Below are 19,085 nucleotides of genomic sequence, written 5' to 3'. Positions count from 1 at the left end.
CAGATACTGCAGCCAGCCACCAGGGGGCACTTTTGGAGAGCTGTCATGTCGTCCATCTTTACATACAGTGTACGCCTGAAAATAAGAATTGTCGTGTTTTCGTTATCTTAGAATAAACAGTTTATCTACACATGGAGCAGGTCCTCTTCTACAGAGCCCGCCATCTTGTCTCTACAGAGGCCCAGAATGGACAACAACTAGCCTTAGATAGGGCCTTTAGCATTTTTGAGTTGGCTACCGTAGTTCTCCTACACGCTTGGCACACAGAATAAGTTTCAGCTGGTAGCAATGTTGCAACCTCACCACTAGATGCCACTAAATCCTTCACACTAGACCTTTAAGAAATGTCAAACAATGGAGAAATAATGGCTGTAAAATTTCTCAGAGCTCAAGGTGACATTTTCAGATGGAACCCCAAAGATATTCTGTTAATAATGATTCAAGAGTTCAAGATCAACTGATCAATTGATTAAGCTGATTTTTGTGTTCCAGTTGGGTGTTTTTTGTATCCTCCCACCAAATACAATGGGGGCAATGGTCATTAACGAACCACACTTGTATTTTCTAGCATATTTCTCACTTTTACAGTTAAATACTCTTCAAGTTTTAGGACTAACAAGCCTAGAAGTACTGGAAGAGTGTCAGTGAATGACATAGTCTCAAAATATCTTTAAATCTTTAACCATATTTAATTTGGTCAGTTTGCCTGTCTGATGCACTCAAAATCAGGTGAGACTTACGGTAATATGTAGTTAGTATTGAGCTGGGACGCAGCCGAAGCACATGAGCACTGCAAATGTAACTGTAAATTAACCTGACAGCCTGAGCTCAGGGAATTAAACTTGTAGCAGACACGCCGTAGTTGAAGTAAATGGAGTGTCTGCCAAGGGGGGCGGGGTCGAGAGGGACCGCTGCCTGCGAGTCTAAACTCAGGGTGAAATAACAGAACAATTAACAGTGCGTTTGATAACTTGTTCTTCTTGGCCATACGGGTACATCGGAGTCCTCGCTGTGAATGTAATGGAGCTTAGCACCGCCCGCCCGTGCTGACTTTATACCCATAAGTAACAAACCACCGGGTGAGTGTCGACGAATCGAGCTCATCCACAGTGTCTCCTCTCCATGCTGAAAACGTGCGAACGTTTCTGGGCAAGGAAACCGTGGAGGACCGCAGTGAACGTGGCTTTGCTGCAGGTTCGTTTTTCCAACTGTCACACCGTGTTAGCTCGGTATTTGACGTTGCGTCATCTAGCCTAATTGCTATCTAGGGTCCACGTAATTTGATTTCACAGCTGACATTTACGAGGAGAGCTGGATTGTTCCATGTTATGTCTCGCCAGTGAACGCTGTACAGTCGCAACGTGTACACTGTAGCTGGTAGACACGCCTCGCAAAACACACAGACAGCAGCTGGCTAGCTTAGCGGAGCTGTTAGCTTAGCGAAGTCATGTCAACTTAGCGCGGAGCTTGCTAACTTCTGTTTGCAGGCAGACAGCTCAGGTGACAAACATGTTTTCCTTTCGTGTGTGCCAAATTGCGCAGTTACCTTTTTATGTAACGTTCACGGAGCTGTTTTACATGTAGGCGGAGATAAATGGGGAAAGGATCGGTGTAACTAGTTTCAGTGCATGGTGAGGGGTTCTCCCCCACAGACGGCTGATTTGTTAAGCAATAATACACCTGTATATTTTCTGGACAACCTCCATACATGGGGGTAACTGTGAATGCTCTTGTAAATCCTGCATCAGTTAAAATGGGTGCATATTCCTGCGCTGTGTAGGCGTTAACCAGCATCTCCTTATAACTTAGCAAGGCCTCTGTACAGTGAGTGATGCTTGGACAAGTCCAACCTGTTTTTGCAGCATTTTACTAGCAACAGTGGGCAGTGCATGTAGGTGGACTGCATGCGTACAGTAGAGTTCATGCAAGCTACTTTGAGACTATATTTAAAGTTTCCAGTCCTAGATTCAGACTGTTACAATGCTGAAACACCCAGGCAACAGCACAGGTCAGTTTTATGTATGTAGACCAAAATCACAAATCACAGATTTGCCTCAAGGGGCTTCACAATTTGGACAGCACAGGACACCCTCTGTCCTTAATCCCTCAATTTGAATACGATAAAAAAAAGCTACAGAGTTACAGTTGAAATTATTGATCGAATAGTGGATCAGTAGTCTGCAGCTCCTTTGTATAATCCAGTAATCGCCAAACACTCTGTTTCCAACTATAAATATGTAAGAATTTGCTGCTCTTCCTAATTTTATGTGGTAGTAGACTGAATATATTTTGGGTTCTGACTGTTTCTTGGACAAAACAACACATTTGAAGATTTGAAGATGCAGAATGGGAACATATAGTGGACACTATTTTGGTGTGTTACAGGCCAAACAATCGGTTACTTAATAAAATGACTGACAGATTAACTGATAATAAGAAATGTTGGTTGCAGCTCTTATAAGAATACTTGATGTATCTTTGCTTGTACCATGTGTAGCCATGCTGATTGCATTTTGTCGCCCACCCCCTCTTTTTAGCAGATCCAGGGAGAGGAGCCTGTTTGCATTCCATTGCAGGTGCAAAACAATGGAGGTGAAACTCGATCAGCAAGACGAAGACATCTCATTCAGCAACACTGACACTAATGGTAACATCTTACACATCTGCATTTTGATCATGACCATAACATAAACTGCAAGTAGAAAATAAATTGATCCCGTGGAGTGTTATATCCAGCTTAAAGTACAGTGTGTAGAAGTACTGGCTAATTAGTTCACTCAAGGAAGTAAAAAAAGAAAAAAACTGAACATTTCTGGCTGGCACTACATAGCATGTGGACCTGTCAGATGGTTGCGGGATTCTCCTGTCCAAGATACTGCTGTTCGGTGGGCCCTGAGCAGATCTGCCCATGTTTTAATCCAGGAAGGGTACATGTTGGCGCTGGACATATTCCAGGATACAGTTGGCTGCTAAATGAAACACATTCTTGGGGTAGAACATACTGTAGACCTAGCGCTCGCCATGTATTCATATTTTTGTCTATTCTATTAACCCTTCAGTGGATGTGGTTGTTAATGATCATTTGGATGTGTCTGGCTCTTTTTTTTTCTCCAAAGTATTATGGCAACATAGTCCTACATTTTAGCAGCCATGTGTAGCATTTTATGTGTTTATAGAAGATAAATGCAGGATTTAGATTTTAAAAAATCTTTGTGAAACATGAGAACATTTGAAGAATCAAAGATTGCCTTTTTAAAACTGCCATGCAGGGGTGCTTAAATTGGAAATGTCAAAATTCTTCGGCTATTCTGCTACTAATAAAAACCTCGGACAGAAGGATTGCCGGGCTCAGATTTGACCTGCATTGTCTTCCCTCTCAGGTAAACGCCCAGCTGAGGACATGGACGAAGAGCAGGCCTTCAAACGTTCTCGCAACGCAGACGAGATGGTGGAGCTGCGTGTGCTGCTTCAGAGCAAAGTAAAGACCCATTCACTCTGTGGGCCATGTTAACTGTTGGTTCACACTGTTGGTTATTTTTCCCCTATTGATCAAAATGATTTATTTCTAAGGAAAACCTTTTTCTCCACAGAATGCCGGTGCTGTTATTGGAAAGGGTGGCAAGAACATAAAAGCCCTACGCACAGACGTGAGTAAACGGATAAAATGCTGCTGATATTTCTGCAGCTGAGACGAAAATTTAGTTGTCTAATAAAATGAAAAGGATCCAGACCTAAATTCCAATCAGTTTGGACTCCTGAGGAAACAATCCCAGATTTCTTGCAGGTTTGAGAATTGACATGCACTGTTAGTCAAAGATTAGTTTTCTTTAACGATGAAACAAAGTTGGCTCATGTGGAAGAAGAGAAGGAAGGCCTTGTTAGACATTTTGTTTCCAGTCCTCTATGACTGATTCCAGTTCCCCTCACAGTGTTGAAGCTATGTTTGACCTTGAAGTGACACCAGGTGCCTGGAAGCCTGACTGGACATAGGCTCAGGGACAAAAATCTCCAGACTGTTTTTTATACTTATCTTTGTCCAGGTCACACTTCCTGTTCTTCTTCACTCACCTCAGTTTCAAGTCTCTCATTTCACTTTTGGGACAAAGTATAGCGTGTATTCAATTAAAAATGTATTCCTTCTCCCCCTCTTCCCTTCTCCTTTACTTTTTTTGTTTTTATTTTTGGCCACCTTCCTCCGTTGCCCATGTACTGGATCGACATGCCCCTCCTGCGTTGCCCACCTTGACGTTGGCCCAACCTCCGCCCGTCCCTGAACGCCCGCCCGCCCGCCCGCCCGCCCACCTGACACTCCCGGTTGGCCCCGCCCATAAACCGTGTCCCTCCTTAAACGGGCACCTAACTTGACATCTTGTGATTGAATGCCCCCGCCCAATGCCAACCTCCTCCACCACAACCACCACCACAACCACCACCACCACCACCTCGGCCCATGCAGTACAATGCCAGTGTATCAGTCCCAGACAGCAGTGGCCCAGAGCGGTATGTCCCACCAGTTATTGCCTCACTGCCTGATTAGAACAGTGAAACACATGTCTTTGATAACTTGCCTTCTGTTTCATTTTAACATTTTTATATACATGACAGTATACTCCCCCCTCCCCCAAAGACCCCCCTCCTCCACTTGTAAGAGACGTGTATTGTTCCTTTTGATTTTTATGTCCATTTTAAGCATCTCCATTGAGTTGGACTTTTTGTCATTACAGTTTATTGTCCAGAGTCACTGACAACCCACTGCCAAGTAGTTGGTATTGAATGGATAGCAGCACAGCTGTTGGATGTTGTTTTTCCGTGCTGTGATGTTTAATTTCACCATGAAACTTGTGGAAAGCAGACATCTTTTTCTCGCTCTGTCCTCTGTGGCCCACCTGGCCCCCTTACCTCCGACCTCCCCCCTCCTCCACCCCCCTCCCCCACTGTTGTCAGCATCACTGTCCATGATTTTCCGAGAGAGCGCTGGCTCTTGTCTGGAGGCTCCGTCCCCCACTCTGTCACTCATTAATGTCGTGTCTTTATTTCATTGTGCTGTTCTGTTGAATTTCTCTCAGGCCATATCGGATCAGAGCTGCCTGCCAAACCTTTCATAACCCCCCCTCCCCTCCCCAACCCCCTCCACCCCTGCTCCTGTCCTGTGCCACAAAGTAGTTGGTAACCACACGCATCTCCTTCCCCACCTCAACCCCTCTGCTCTGTTACTCTTCTCTACTGCCCACCTCGTCTCCTCCTCACCTCAGCCCCGAGCCCCCCTCCTCCCCACCTCTCCCCTCCTCCCCAACCCCCTGGTCACAATGAGAAGGTGTGCTGGTGGCGCAGTTGTCATGGCAAGCTTATGTTTGAGTTTATGTTCCTTTTCCCCAACTTGCTGGTGGTGGGATGGTATTAAAAGATCTCTCTCTCTCACACACCCTCTCCCCCAACTCTGTGTGGCCAGTCTCATGTTAGTTTGAGCCGTTCTGAAGCTGCCCATCCTCCCAAGACTTCTCTTACTTAATGATTTTAGAATGAGTGCATGTCAGCTGCTTATTTCATTAGTCTAGTGTTGGGGAAAAGTTATAATTGTGCGTAGTATGCAGCAGTCTTACTTTTTCCTTTTTATAGTTTGAAACCTTTCGTCAGTTTGTCCGTCACTGTTTGTTGGACTGCTTCTCTCTTTGCCTTTTGTCTCCCTTGTAATGCCTTGCTTCCTTTTGGGCAAAATGGTTCCTGACAGGATCCTGAGTGTGAATGCCAGCATCGACACTATTGGAGAGATTCTGCTGAAAATCATACCAACTCTAGAGGAGGTAAGCTACCATGTTAATTACCATGTTAATTTTCCTGTTAATCATGTGTATGTGATCAAAGGGCGAGACCAGGATGATTGATCACATTGCTTTTTGATTTTTTTGAGGGACTTAAAAGAACAGAAAAAAATATAATTTGGGCATAAATATGCAGAATTTGAGTTCTGCACAAGCTGTAAAGGTACCTAAAAGGACAGTTCACCCCAAGATCAGTAATATAAATTTTCCTGCTTAACTGTAGTGCTATTTATTAATCTAGATTGTCCTCAAAGCACCAAAAAATATATTTGAAAAACTCAACAGCAATGTCTCTCTCTAGAAATCATGAAACAGTTACTCAATATAATCCACAGACCTTGTTGTGAGCAGTTTCATGTAGGAACTATATTCTTTCTGCTGAACTACACCCCCCAACAGTTTCACAGCGCAGCAGGAAGCGTGCATCTACTCATGGATGAGAGGCTCATGTGCTTGTCACTGCGAGATGTAAATATTGATGGTGTCTTAATTGGCTAAGCTGTAATGCTAGCTTGCTCAGTGGTGTTAAATGAGCTAGCAGTGGATGCATGCTTCCTTCTGCGCAGTGATATGGTTGGCAGTTGTAGATAGACAGAAATAAAAAATAGTTACAACATGAAAATGCCGACAACAATGTCTGTTGGTCATCTGGTAAGTAACTGGTCATGATTTCTGGAAAGAGACATTGCTGTTGAGTTTTTCAAATGTATTCTTTAGTGCTTTGAGGCACCATAAAGTAACTGTCATTTAGTTCCATTATATTAGAGAGATGGCAGACTACCACCGATATCACCAACACTCTGCAACTCGCACCAGAACAATCGAGATTGATAAATAGCACTACCTGGTAAGAGGAAAAATATGTAATTTTTATTTGGGGGTTAACTGTTCCTTTCAAGGTTTTGCACAATTACTCATTGACCGCTGGTGGTGCATCAACAAACATAGCAATGTGCCAACAAAGGCAGTGAAGAAGAAGACGGTCAGCTGCTCTGTAAACAATGCAAGATTTAAAATATTGGCTTTGCAAATACTTCATGAGGAAGGAACAGCTTTCATCGTATTTGTTAGACCATGTGTTTTGCTGAGTAATAATTAATGTTAACATATTTTAAACTTTGTTTACAAGAGAACTCTGCAGGGCACCTTTTAACTGAGACCCAAACAAAAAAATACCTGCATCTTTAAGACCTGATTGACTTTCATGGCCAAATTTTACACTCAAGTCTGATCTGTGACCTGAAGCAATAATTAAATTTATTACTGATCTTTATTGGACTAAGCTAATGCAACTAATTGCATACACTCTTGTCTTGCTCTTCCCAATGGGCACTGCAGTTTGACTTACTATACATGCCATGCATGGGCAAAATAACCTAACCTCATCTGAGCTTAACACAATAAAACTGCCTTTACTCCACCAATAACACTACATTTCGTTGACTCATTGAGTTAGGTAACAAAAGTCTTCTTCATAACCATTTGCTGGTTGGCCATAAGTCACCCTTATTTTACTGCAATGGCCTTCTCAAACCGCTCAGGTCAACCAGAGAGCCCAGACCTGTTATTTGTTATCGCATTTACCCATGTGATAGCCACCCATGCTAATATTGATCTCTTGCCATATAAAGCAGTTGGTACGCATTGCTTCAGATGTGTCCAAACATCTAAGTGAAAGATATCTATAGCTTCAGGTTTTATGCGCCTCGTAACACATTTTGCATCCTACTTTTTTGGCCTTGAATATATTTTCCAAATGGCGTCTCTGTAACAGCTACCACCTCTGTGAAGCTCACAGTAATTAGCTTTTGTCTCGACTGTCACACAAATGTAATTCAGTGTTATTTTTGAGGTTGTTGTTTTTCAGTGATTTTCTAACTACTCAGTCGAATCTTGGTTTCTTTAATGAGCTCAATCTTTGCCACCACTGCTCTCCCAAACCAGCGCATTTTTTTTCTGCGTTTGGCAAATGCTGTCATGATTTACTGAGAGTTTCTCTTGTCATATGATAATTTTTGAGACTGATGCAACAGCAGTTTGAGTGCCAATTATTTGCCGTCTTTGTTAGTCTGTCAGTTACCCTGTGCTGCTTTAAAACATGTCTTCAAACACTGCTGCTTATTTTACTGCTCTTTAATATTACAAGTATGAATTCACTAATCTGAAATGATATTCCAGGCCAGATTTTAAAACAAAGCTACATTGATTCAAGCAGCTTGCAAATATGTTTGTTTCATTTTCTTTAATCAGAACTGCACAAATTAACTAGTTATCTGTGTCAGTTTTCATTCATAACTTCTATTATTTCAGGAAAGTGAAAGCAAAAATTGAAATTGTGTTACAGAATAAAATAAATGTTTCAAATGTTTTAACAGCACATGATGCAGGCTCGTAATGAATTTCCAAATTGTCTGTTTTCTGTGTCCAGATTTGTTAAAATTTAAAACCCACTACATGTTATATTTGCATACAGAATGATGCCCATTGTTTTTTTCCTCATATTTCCAATGTATTTAATTGGGAAAATGCTTTATTAATCATCAGTGGAAGAGTTTCAGACCCCACTGACATCACGATCTTGCTTTGTGTTTCTGTAGTACCAGCATTACAGTGGGATTGATTTTGACTCTGAGCTCCGCTTGCTGATCCATCAGAGTTTGGCAGGGGGCATCATCGGGGTAAAAGGTGCCAAGATAAAGGAGCTGAGAGAGGTAAGACAGAGTCCAGATTAGCAGGCGCCTCGCCATGATGCTTTGCACCAACAGTTAGCCTGGAGATGAATTGTTAGAATCATAATTGTCACCTGTAGCAAAGCAATCACAAGTGAATTTGATTGTCTGGTTTTAAGTCTGACATTGTCATGTTTCCATGCACCAGAACACCCAGACCACCATCAAGCTGTTCCAGGAGTGCTGTCCACACTCCACTGACAGAGTTGTCTTGGTGGGAGGAAAGCCAGAACGTGTCATTGAATGTATAAAAGTTATCCTGGAGCTGGTGTCAGAGGTGAGTTTACATTTCTGAGGTCTGTTGAAAGTCTCAAGAGACTATATACAGTCATGTGTTTCATGTCATACAGATGTAAGGATAGTTGGAGGACTGAAGGCAGCTCATTTCAACAGTTATTTCAGAACAGAGCAGCCTTTGACAGTCTCTTTTATTGTCCTTTCATTTTACAGGCGCCAATCAAAGGCCGTGCCCAGCCTTATGACCCTAATTTCTACGATGAGACATACGACTACGGAGGTTTCACCATGTTATTCGAGGAGAGAGGCAGACGACCCATTGGCGGCTTCCCCATCCGTGTGCGCGGGGGCTTTGAGCGCATGCCCCCGGTTCGTGGCAACAGACCCATGCCTCCCTCCAGAAGGGATTACGATGACATGAGCCCCCGTCGGGGTCCTCCACCACCGCTGAGCAGAGGTGGCCGAGGGGGCAGCCGAGCACGTAATCTGCCTCTTCCCCCGCCACCACCACCAAGAGGAGGGTAAGGAGGGGCCCACTCAGTGTTGATGCTTTCACACCTCTAATCTGATTGGTTTTGTTAAAATGAACTCTGGTGTGTTTGCCTTAGTGGTTTGTTTCGTAGTGAACAGACAGTAACAATCTGCAATAATATAAAGAGATTGAGATACAGTTGCATTTAATTTTTGTAACACTCTTTCCTTGCTTGTCTTTGTTTGCAGGGGAGACCGGTTCTCACATGGCAGCTATCATGGCGGCATGGACGACAGACCAAGGTGAACACGTAGTAGGATTGTCAATAATTTAATTTCTCTCAAAAGCAGAGTGACAGATATCCGTGTAAGTTGCTCAGTAGCAGAATGTCAACCCACCAGCCCTGCTTCAGAGTGTGATCACAGGTCATCTGTAGAGTCCGCATGTCCTTTCACACTCACAGCTTTTTAAATACCAATCTAACAGCGCTGACCTGCTCGATACTGTAGTGTTAAGTGTCCTCCAGAGTGGAGAAACTATATTAATGCATACCTTTTTTGTCTGTAGTGACAGAAGAGGCCGAGGGGGAGACCGTTACGACAGCATGGTGAGTGCCGTCTGTGTTTACAGGTGCTGCTGTAAAGCTAAGCTGTATGTTTGTAGCGTCCTGGCTGTGTGTAGTAGGTGTGAATTATATTTCAGACGAGGTGATTGGAATTCCTTTTTCTGAGTGTAGTACAAGCATGGAGGCATGGACACTGTGCTGCTTTTTCACTGTGTATGCACACTGATCTGGGCCTGTTGTTGCCTGGCAACAGTTGTCTCCGTGGTTACCACAGAGCAGCTGAGTACGTAGTCCAGAGATCCACCAGGCTAGCAAATGAACTTGAGCTGAAACCAAAGCAATTCCTGAACAGGTTTCCTTCAGCAAATAGTTTCAATAAGAAGCCAAAGAATACATTTGATCAAATAAATACCAATATGCTGTCTGTCGATTAATTCTTGACATTTAAGAACAAACATGTTTTCCTTCAGACGGGCATAAATACTCAGACATGAATCTTTTTTATTTTAAAGGCCGCTGAGATTTTTAAAAATCAAAATGCAAATTAATTTTAGCAGTTAGTCTCAAGAGAAGACAAATCACTTAAAAATGATATTATTCTTAGATAAGGAATGATGCTTATCACTTTTTTTACTCACCAAAAACTATGTAAATTCAGCATTTGATTCACAATTGGAAAATGTTTATATTATGCTCAAATAACTTCAAAACGTATGCAGAAATGTGTGTTTTATTTATTGAGTGTATAGTCTTTCTCTAATTAACACTCCTCCATTAAGACATTTCTCTAACAATTTCAACGGCATTATGGGGTTCAGACAAATTACAACCCTGCATTTAGATGTACTAAATATGAGTTATTAATTCTTTGGTTAAATGAACACTAAATGTGACCATTGTAAAATGGTTTCAACTTTTATTCTTACATTGTATATTGTTTTATTTTTCGTGTCTTCGTGTGTCTGCTTCTCACACAGTGTTGTTTTATCTTAGAATAAAAAGAATCTGTTTTAAGGCCCTTTTCTTTCCACTCAAAACTAACCAAAATCTGAAGAGCTGTGTGAACTATAAAGTCTCATATTCAGCAGAAATACACTTAGCGGCCTCTTAATCAGACACATATTTCTAAGACTGGGTGAGACCCTCGTTTGACCCTAGAACGGCCTGAATTCTTTATGCCATGAGTTCAACAAAGTGCTGAAACATTCTTTAGTGATGGTGGTCCATGTTGACGTGATGGCATCATGCAGTCGCTGCAGATTAGTCAGCTGTACATGTCATGCTGCAAGTCTCCTGTTCTACGACATCCTTAAGGTGTTCTATAGGATCTGGTGACTGTGGAGGCCATTGGAGTACGCTGAACTCACTGTCGTGTTGGAAGAACAAGCTTGAGATGATGTGTGCTTTGTTTGTGTTATTCTGTTGGAAGTAGCTATTAGCGGAAGTGTAGACTGTGGTCATAAAGGATGCATGTGGTCAGCAACCACACTCAGGCTGTGGCATCTAAACAATGCTTAAATGGGACCAAATGTGTGTTAAGAAAATAGTCCCCACACCATAAAAGCCAATTCATACTGAATGTCATCTTCCGCCCATGTCGGCAAGAGTCCATGGGGACCTCTTTGTGGATGTCAGTCTGCAGCCCAAAGTTTGTGACTGGGAAGGTGTACACATAGCAAGCACACCAACTACACATGCTGCAGGTAGAAAAATATCGTCTCTCGTCCCACACTCCTGTCCTGGTGACGTATGCACCTCTAGCTGGTTTGCAAAGAGACAAAAATGGGTGCTTGTTTTGGAGAAAGATTGTGTGAGGAGTTTCGCCATTACCAGCAATTACATAATTTGTCTCTAAAGGAATACAAAGGCAGCCAACTGGCCTTGAACTCGTGGTGAGCAATTTAGCACATTCTTGGGAGAGATGAAAATGCCTGTTATCAGATATGGAAATATCTGTGAGACAGATGTATAATGATTGCGATATATTACGAAATATACAAATCAAAGTACAGTTGGACATGGAACACAGAGAGTATGTTGGAGCTTTTCACCATCACCAGCCTCCATGGATTTGTGGCAGAAGTCAAGATTCATCAGACCAGGCAATGTTTTTTCCAAACTTCTACTGCTCAGGACTTAAGTTAACAGAAGTCTTGCAGGATTCAATTGTAAAACATAACTGCAGTCCTCACACTTTTTGCCTGCATGTCAAAAGTGTCAGAATTGCAAAAGCGTATCCTGTCCTTGTCTGTAGATGGTACATCAACATGTTTACATCTGCACTTCCTAAATGCTGCAGCTGTTGCCAGTCTTGGTCTTGCCAACAGATCGTACATGTTGGACTTGAACTGCAGGTCTAACTGCTCACCAATGATAATGTGTCTCTGTGGGAGTAAGGTTGTGTATTTACCATAGACTGTATAAGCTTTTCAGGAGTGAGAGCTTTAAAGGTGTGTCTAAACCATATTATCAAATTAACAATTCCAGAAACACTCATTATCTCAGGTTGGTCCATAAGTTACCTCAGATTGTCTCAGTAGCCAGTTTCGAATCAATGAGGTACTTTTCAGATAAAGTGGAACGGGATATTTGAAGCATGAATGTCATTGAAACATGTGCAGGAACTGCTTAATGCTGCAAAATCAGAACAGACCCAGATCTGAACTGAATCCTGTCGTACAGAAAACGTTGAAAGGCTCTGATATCATACTGTCATTATTGTGTCATTAAAACTGTTCTATGTTTCCCCTTTTTTTCTCCATTCATCCCTGAAATGCAGAGTGGAGGCGGATATGGTGAGTGTTGATTAATGTAAATTCTGCACAGATTTACAGTTATTTCATCAAAAATCATGTCTTCTTTTTTTTTCCAAAACGTAAGTTCTATGATTATAGTTTCTGCCACTGCTTGTTTCAGACATGTCATTTGAGGGCAGCCACTTAGTCCACTATATTAGGTACACTTGTACAAGCCTGTGCAGTCCGATACAACAGCCCTGATGTAACATCTGTTTTCATAAAGCTCACTATGTTCAATTTTTGGCAACATTTTTGTTTATATGTAAATTCAGTTATGTTCATTACTGAGGTCATAGTTAAAGGTGGTTTTGGACTGGACTACATTATACAGAGAAGTGAAACATCTCTTAATATAACGCAATACAGTACTGTATTAGATTGCATTAGATTGTACATGTGCTGACGCAGACACTGAGTGTATAAATCTAAACCACTTTTTAAAAAAAGTAAATGTTAGAGTTAACTCCAAAAATGTGCAGCAACTGATCAGCCTTTTCTTGCAGAGAGACTTCCTGGTTAAATGTTGGCTTACTGTTCTTTGGCTTAATACAGTAATTTGACTAAAAATGGATGATCGTGACAGACGTTTCATTGTATTTAGCCCTTTTATAAGTACATAGTTTTTATGATTGGGTTCAACTGAGATATGTTTAAAACGTTTTAAATTAAAAACATTAATAGGTGAATGAACTGTAATGCTCAGTAGTTGAAAACCTGTCTGATCACTCATGTTGTTTGCTTTTAAAAACTCTGTTGTACCGTTTTGGCTGCAGGTTTTGACATGTCCTCAATCCTAGGAATGACATCAATGAATAGACCATTCCTATTAAGAAAAACAACAATATCATTTTCCTGTAATCAATTTGTTAGAGCACATAAAGGGAAAATGTATTTGTCTGGGGCATTTGCTGTATTGCTTGTTTACAATCACACTCTCTCTTGTCTTTGTCCCCGTGGTTCATTTTCATTTTTCACTCGTTTCCTTTTCGATGTTCTCAAAGACAACAATTCTTCCTGGGAGCACTTTCAGTCTGGTGAGTGGGGATGGATTATTATTGTCCCAGTGTCTTGTCTCCTAACCTGATCTAAAGGGAATGTTTCTTCTCATTGCATTATTTAGTTAAAGAGAGTTTCACCTTAAAAAGTCTTTCTCACCTCCTCCTGTAGGGGGTCGAGGCTCATACAGTGATATCGGAGGCCCTGTCATCACAACACAAGTCACCATCCCAAAAGATGTAAGTAAAACATCTATTCTCAAAAAACATGATTTTTACAATAAAGAATGACACAAAACAGACACTTCACTCCTAAATCCACTTTCAATTGGCCTGTGTGGTTGTTTTGCAGCTGGCTGGCTCCATCATTGGTAAGGGCGGCCAGAGGATCAAGCAGATCCGCCATGAGTCCGGGGCATCCATCAAGATTGATGAACCACTAGAGGGCTCTGAGGACCGCATCATCACCATCACAGGAACACAGGACCAGATCCAGAACGCCCAGTATCTGCTGCAGAACAGGCATGTGATCCTGTGATTCCCCCAAACAGCTCATCTCATTGTAGCAGTGTCTCCTCTGATGGCCTGTGTGTTCATCCACCACTGAATGGAAGCAAACACTACTATAGTTGCTTACTTAGATAGTTAACTTCAGCTTAACCTTGGTGACCCCCATGAGTAAATCTGTCTTGCAGTCAGGTGAAACACAAACAGACTTAATAATAGATTACATAAAATATATAATAAGGTATGTTCACTGATAGTGTTATGTTAAGAGTCCTATACAATGTAATGCATATACTATCACAACCATTTCCTAAGAGGTTTTAGATTAGAAGTTGACCAAGAGCTAGAGCTTTAAAAGTATTGGTTGACTAACTGATTAATTGATCAACAGAATTTAATTGGCAACTGATTTGATAATGGATTACTCATTTTAATCATCTGATAAGCAAACACAGGAAAATTTTATGGTTTCACTTTCCTAAATGTGAAGATCTGCTTCCTTTGTTGTTGTCACCTTAAACTGTTAACTGAGGCCCTGTCTACACTTATAGAGATATTTTTTAAAAAGAGATACTTTTTCTCTTCGTTTAAGTAAAAATTAAGACCGGACAATCCTCGATTTACAAAATGTCTTTGTTCATACTAGAATGCAAAAATGAATCAAAACACTTGCCTGTGGTAGCTGTCTTTCACAGTCTCTCCTCGTCGCAAAGGTAGTAAAGTGTACAGCCTTCATTTTTCAAAACACTTACTGTAGATCTCATCACTGTTCATAATGATGAAGGATCTCACTCAAAGACATGAGTGACGCCCTGGACATGGAAAGTTTTCCTCCTGGTTCGACCAGGCCTGATCCAAAATCATTAGTTTCTGGGAAACTTTAAACTGCGGATGCTGAGGTGGACCAAATAGCGTTGTGCGCAGCAGGTACCTCCATTTGTGAAATGGTGCAGCAATACAAAGTTTTAAGCTGTGGGCCCTGACACACAAGTCCCAACAGTTGGTCAACACTGGGCAGTTGGTGAGTGACTGCCGCCCCAGTTTTTGTGGAGTGTCCCACATTGTTGCCCCTTGTTGCCTTTTTTTTTCTTTGGCCAATTCAACATATCAAATACATGTTGGACCTGGCAGACCCCACTGATGAATGAAATCACTCTGATTGGCAGTTCAGCTCAGTGTACGAGAAGAGAAATGGAAGTGAGGAAAGTAAACAAACAGCGTAAGACAAGAGGGTATGAGAACATTGCATTGTGTTGTTAATGTGCTTACTGGCTAACCAGCATCTTGAACATGTCTTCTGGTTTCCTTTTTTTAAATGAAGAAAACAGACTACTGCCACCTGTTGGTGTGGATAAGTATTTACTCTCATGTAGATGCAGATTGTATGTGCTAGTTGGCCGTTGGCTGTAGTTGACCTTTGTTACCACTCGTTTTTTGGATGTTGGTTTGGTGTTTCTGGGCTTTGAAGTAGTCATTAGACTGAGCAGTGCCAACAAAAAGTAAACAACTTATAGGTAGTTCGCCATTGTTATTGTCTATGGCCGATTCTCATTACACAAAGCAACAGTGGACAAGGATGAATTGAGAAGATGACATCATTTTCCAAACACTCTGTTTTCTTTTTTTTTTTTAATTTTTTTTAAAGATTATTTTTATGGGCTTTTTGCCTTTATTGACAGGACAGAAGGTGAAATGGGGAGACAGAGAGAGTGAGTGGGGACTGACATGCAGCAAAGGGCCGCGAGCCGGATTCGAACCCACGGCCGCTGCAGCGAGGCGATGCCTCTGTACATGGGGCGCCGGCACTATCCACTACGCTACCGACGCCCCAAAACACTCTGTTTTCTAAGTCCACATGGGTACAAATAACCAGAGTTTTAAAAAATCTAAATCTTAGAAGGTGCTTTAAAAACCTCTGTTTTAGTGGCCTAAACTGCTTGCATGTGGAATATCAGTTTTCAAAAACATCTGTATACATGTAGATAGGGCCTGAATATGTTTGGGTTTTGGGCTGTTGATCTGATACAACAACTTGGGCACTGTGAAACTATATGAGGCGTTTTTCACTAATTTGACATTTTATAGACAGAAGTTCTTTGCAGAGTAATCAATTCGATAATGAAATTAAATATCAGTTACAGCCCTAGTTTTATTAAACTTCTGTGCAACCCTGAGATTTTACTGGAATCAGTGCTTTACTGCCTTTGATAAATGTTCACATTTTGCACACCATGCCAGAACATAAGGCTGTAGAGCCTTTTTTCCTAACACCAGTATTTCATCTTGAAGAGCTTTTCAGTTCACAGACACTTCCTTTCCTCCCATCACTAAATGGCTAAGCTGGTCTCAGCAGTCATAATGCTTCTTGCAGACATAATTTATTTCCAGCCTTGACCTTGGCATACTTTTTATAACTTACAGTTGTGCTCCACATGAAAAATTACTCACAGTTTGTAGCATCCAGCATTAACAGCTCCTGACCCATGTCACGTTCCTGTTCAAATAAATATTCTTAATGTTATCATGAAATGTCCTTACCTTCATCTGTCTCTTATTTCAGTGTGAGGCAGTACTCCGGCCGGTTCTTCTAGGGAAGAGGGAAGCGAAGAAGACGAGTGAAGCCATGCTGCCATACTGTTTCTTCCTTCTATTCAGAGCCTACATTCCTCTGCTTTGCCTCCTCCCCTCACGATCACACACTACACCATCTATCTATAAAACACATTTTTTATTTTTGAGGAGTTTTGAAAAAAAAATCTTAAGCTGTCAAACAGCAAACAAGGAGTCAGCAACATGTTTCTGTGCTGGTGTAGTTATTTTTCAGGAGATTCTTGTGCCGTCATTGGAGTAAACTCATCCGTGTGATAACTTTTGGTGTTGTGAGCCACCCTGGGCCCTTATCTCCCTCATTTCAGTACAGCATGCAGAATGTAATCTTTTTGTAAAGAACATTATGTGAGTTTCAGTTTGTTTTTCCCCCCTCTCAAACGTTTAAGCACACTCTCTAAATGAAGATGCATGGTCTCAGAATGGTTAAAAAAACATTTAAATAAGTTTTAATTTTTACACAACATCCAACATCCCTTTCCTCTGGTAAGTGAAGTGCTTTTTGTAAGATTGGCTTTAATGGAGGAGTTTGACATTTTGGGAAACGTGCTTACTTGCATTCTAGTGGAGTGTTGGATGATATGATCATGACCACTCTTATGGCTGTATGGTAAATATGAAGCAGCAGCCCGTTAGCTTAGCTTAGCATAAAGACTGGAAACAGGGAAAACATTTGGCAAGCTCTGTTAGAGGGCAACATACTCCACCTACCAGCAACTGCAAAGCGAGTTAATTAACATGTTCAAATGTAAAAACTTCATTTTTTTTTTAGCATTATCTTCACTTCGGGAGTCTCTCCTTGTTGCTTGGCAACATTAACTGGCCAAGAAATAGACCAAATCACCATGACATCTCGCTAACAGTCAGTTCAAAGTAGAACAACTAGCAGTAGATTACAATTGCAGAAATATGTAAAATTGTGAAACTTGCCAAAATGCCGTCATTTTCAGCTGTTACGTTTAAAGAAGTATTGTTAAACACGATGGTCAGAGCTATCTGATGTTTCTGCTGTGCTCATTTTAGGTAGTTTGTTGCTTTGGTATCATCTTTAATAAAGCAAATTCACCGGCACGGAAGCTAAGCAGTGTATTTTACCCACCAAAAAAAATGTATGCCAGTGTAAGTGTACGCTATATTTTAATAATTGTTTCACTTTACTATACACACTAACCAATCGATGCCATGGTAGACCAACAACTTGGTGTTCTGCTGAGTTAAATTACTATTTTTGTCAATGGAGTCTGGTGGCTTTAATATAACAGCTTCTGTTCCTAAAGCTATGAGAATATTCTACATATAGCACACATTTAAACTGATGATTGATTTTTTTTGGTCTGCCTTTGGTTGGTGGCAACAAAACAAACTAATTGAGGCAGAGTGTACCCCGCGCTGTTGGATTTTTTTGTAGTGCCACAAGGATTTTCTACCTGGAAGTTATTGTAAATAAACATTGTGATTCCATCTATGGTGGGACAAGCAACCCCCTGTAAAACGATGAATTGTCGTTTTTATCTTTTTATAGGAATAAACAAATGATATATAAAGTGTTAATTACAGAGCCTTTAAAGTGCCTGTACGGTAGATGGACTTTGAATAGTTCAGCAGAGCCAGGGTAGCTGTTTCCTCCCCATTTCCAGTCTTTGTGCTAAGCTTATGGCTGCTAGCAATAACTGGACAGATATGAGAGCCCTATAGTGTCAATGTTTTTCTCTACTCTCAGTCAGAAATTGGATAAGAAGTCTCTCCCAAAATGTCATACTTATGCTTTAAGTTTGAAAAAATGTGCCAGTGTGATAGAGCAAAAAGATTTTTTTAAAAAAAGGTATTTGTTTTTCATAGAAAGACAAGGAGCTGTATAAAGTGTGTGTATATATTTATATAGAAACAGTAATTTCATGAGTGGTTAGGTTAGGCAGGCCCAGGATACTTTCTACTTTCTCGGAAGGATTTGGTGCCATAAGACAGTTTTGGAAATTTTTTTTTTTTTTCTGTTTCTATGGTTATTTGATTTTCTGCCACTCATGACTCGCTGTAGTTCAGCCTTTATATCTGATCTGTTTCATCCATTTATTCTTGAAAGGTTTTTTTTTTTTTTTTTTAATTTTGAGAGTTTGGACGCATTTTTAAAGCTTCTTTTTCTTTTTTTGTTTGAAAGTTTAAGATGCAGTGTCACATGAGGAGCGTTCAGCTTTGTGAGTCCATGAGTGGTGTTTTCTGTCAGGTCATATCTGTATCTGTGTCTGATATCTGTAGTACCTGCAGGTGTTTAGTAAATAAAGTCTGTGTCACAGTTCACCCAGTGTGTGTATTCTGCATTTTTTTCAACAGAAGAATAATAAATGTTTATCCAGTGCTG

General features: G+C 41.0%; 1 protein-coding gene across 5 annotated transcripts; it reads left to right on the top strand.

Annotated features, from left to right (window-relative positions):
• Positions 1-978: 978 nt before the first annotated feature.
• hnrpkl (heterogeneous nuclear ribonucleoprotein K, like) lies at positions 979-19,024 on the top strand. 5 transcript variants are annotated; one of them, XM_033646981.2, is made up of 16 exons: positions 980-1,194; positions 2,541-2,647; positions 3,381-3,478; positions 3,591-3,647; positions 4,457-4,500; positions 5,729-5,801; positions 8,417-8,530; positions 8,697-8,825; positions 8,999-9,306; positions 9,506-9,559; positions 9,825-9,864; positions 12,602-12,617; positions 13,622-13,654; positions 13,788-13,855; positions 13,968-14,137; positions 16,683-19,024. In XM_033646981.2, exons 2-16 carry the CDS (start codon positions 2,587-2,589, stop codon positions 16,711-16,713), a joined length of 1,296 nt encoding a protein of 431 aa, XP_033502872.1. In that variant the 5' UTR covers positions 980-1,194; positions 2,541-2,586; the 3' UTR covers positions 16,714-19,024. The 5 variants fall into 5 exon arrangements, with proteins under 5 accessions (XP_033502876.1, XP_033502872.1, XP_033502871.1 ...); XM_033646980.2 differs by having other exon boundaries at positions 981-1,194; positions 2,538-2,647; XM_033646984.2 differs by lacking the exon at positions 980-1,194 and adding an exon at positions 1,240-1,500.
• The last annotated feature ends 61 nt before the right edge of the window (positions 19,025-19,085 follow it).

Source organism: Epinephelus lanceolatus, chromosome 19, assembly GCF_041903045.1.
Source record: "Epinephelus lanceolatus isolate andai-2023 chromosome 19, ASM4190304v1, whole genome shotgun sequence".
Classification (NCBI taxonomy): Eukaryota; Metazoa; Chordata; class Actinopteri; order Perciformes; family Serranidae; genus Epinephelus; species Epinephelus lanceolatus.
The sequence above is the reverse complement of the archived record's forward strand: the minus strand, read 5'-3'. Positions and strand labels throughout refer to the sequence as shown.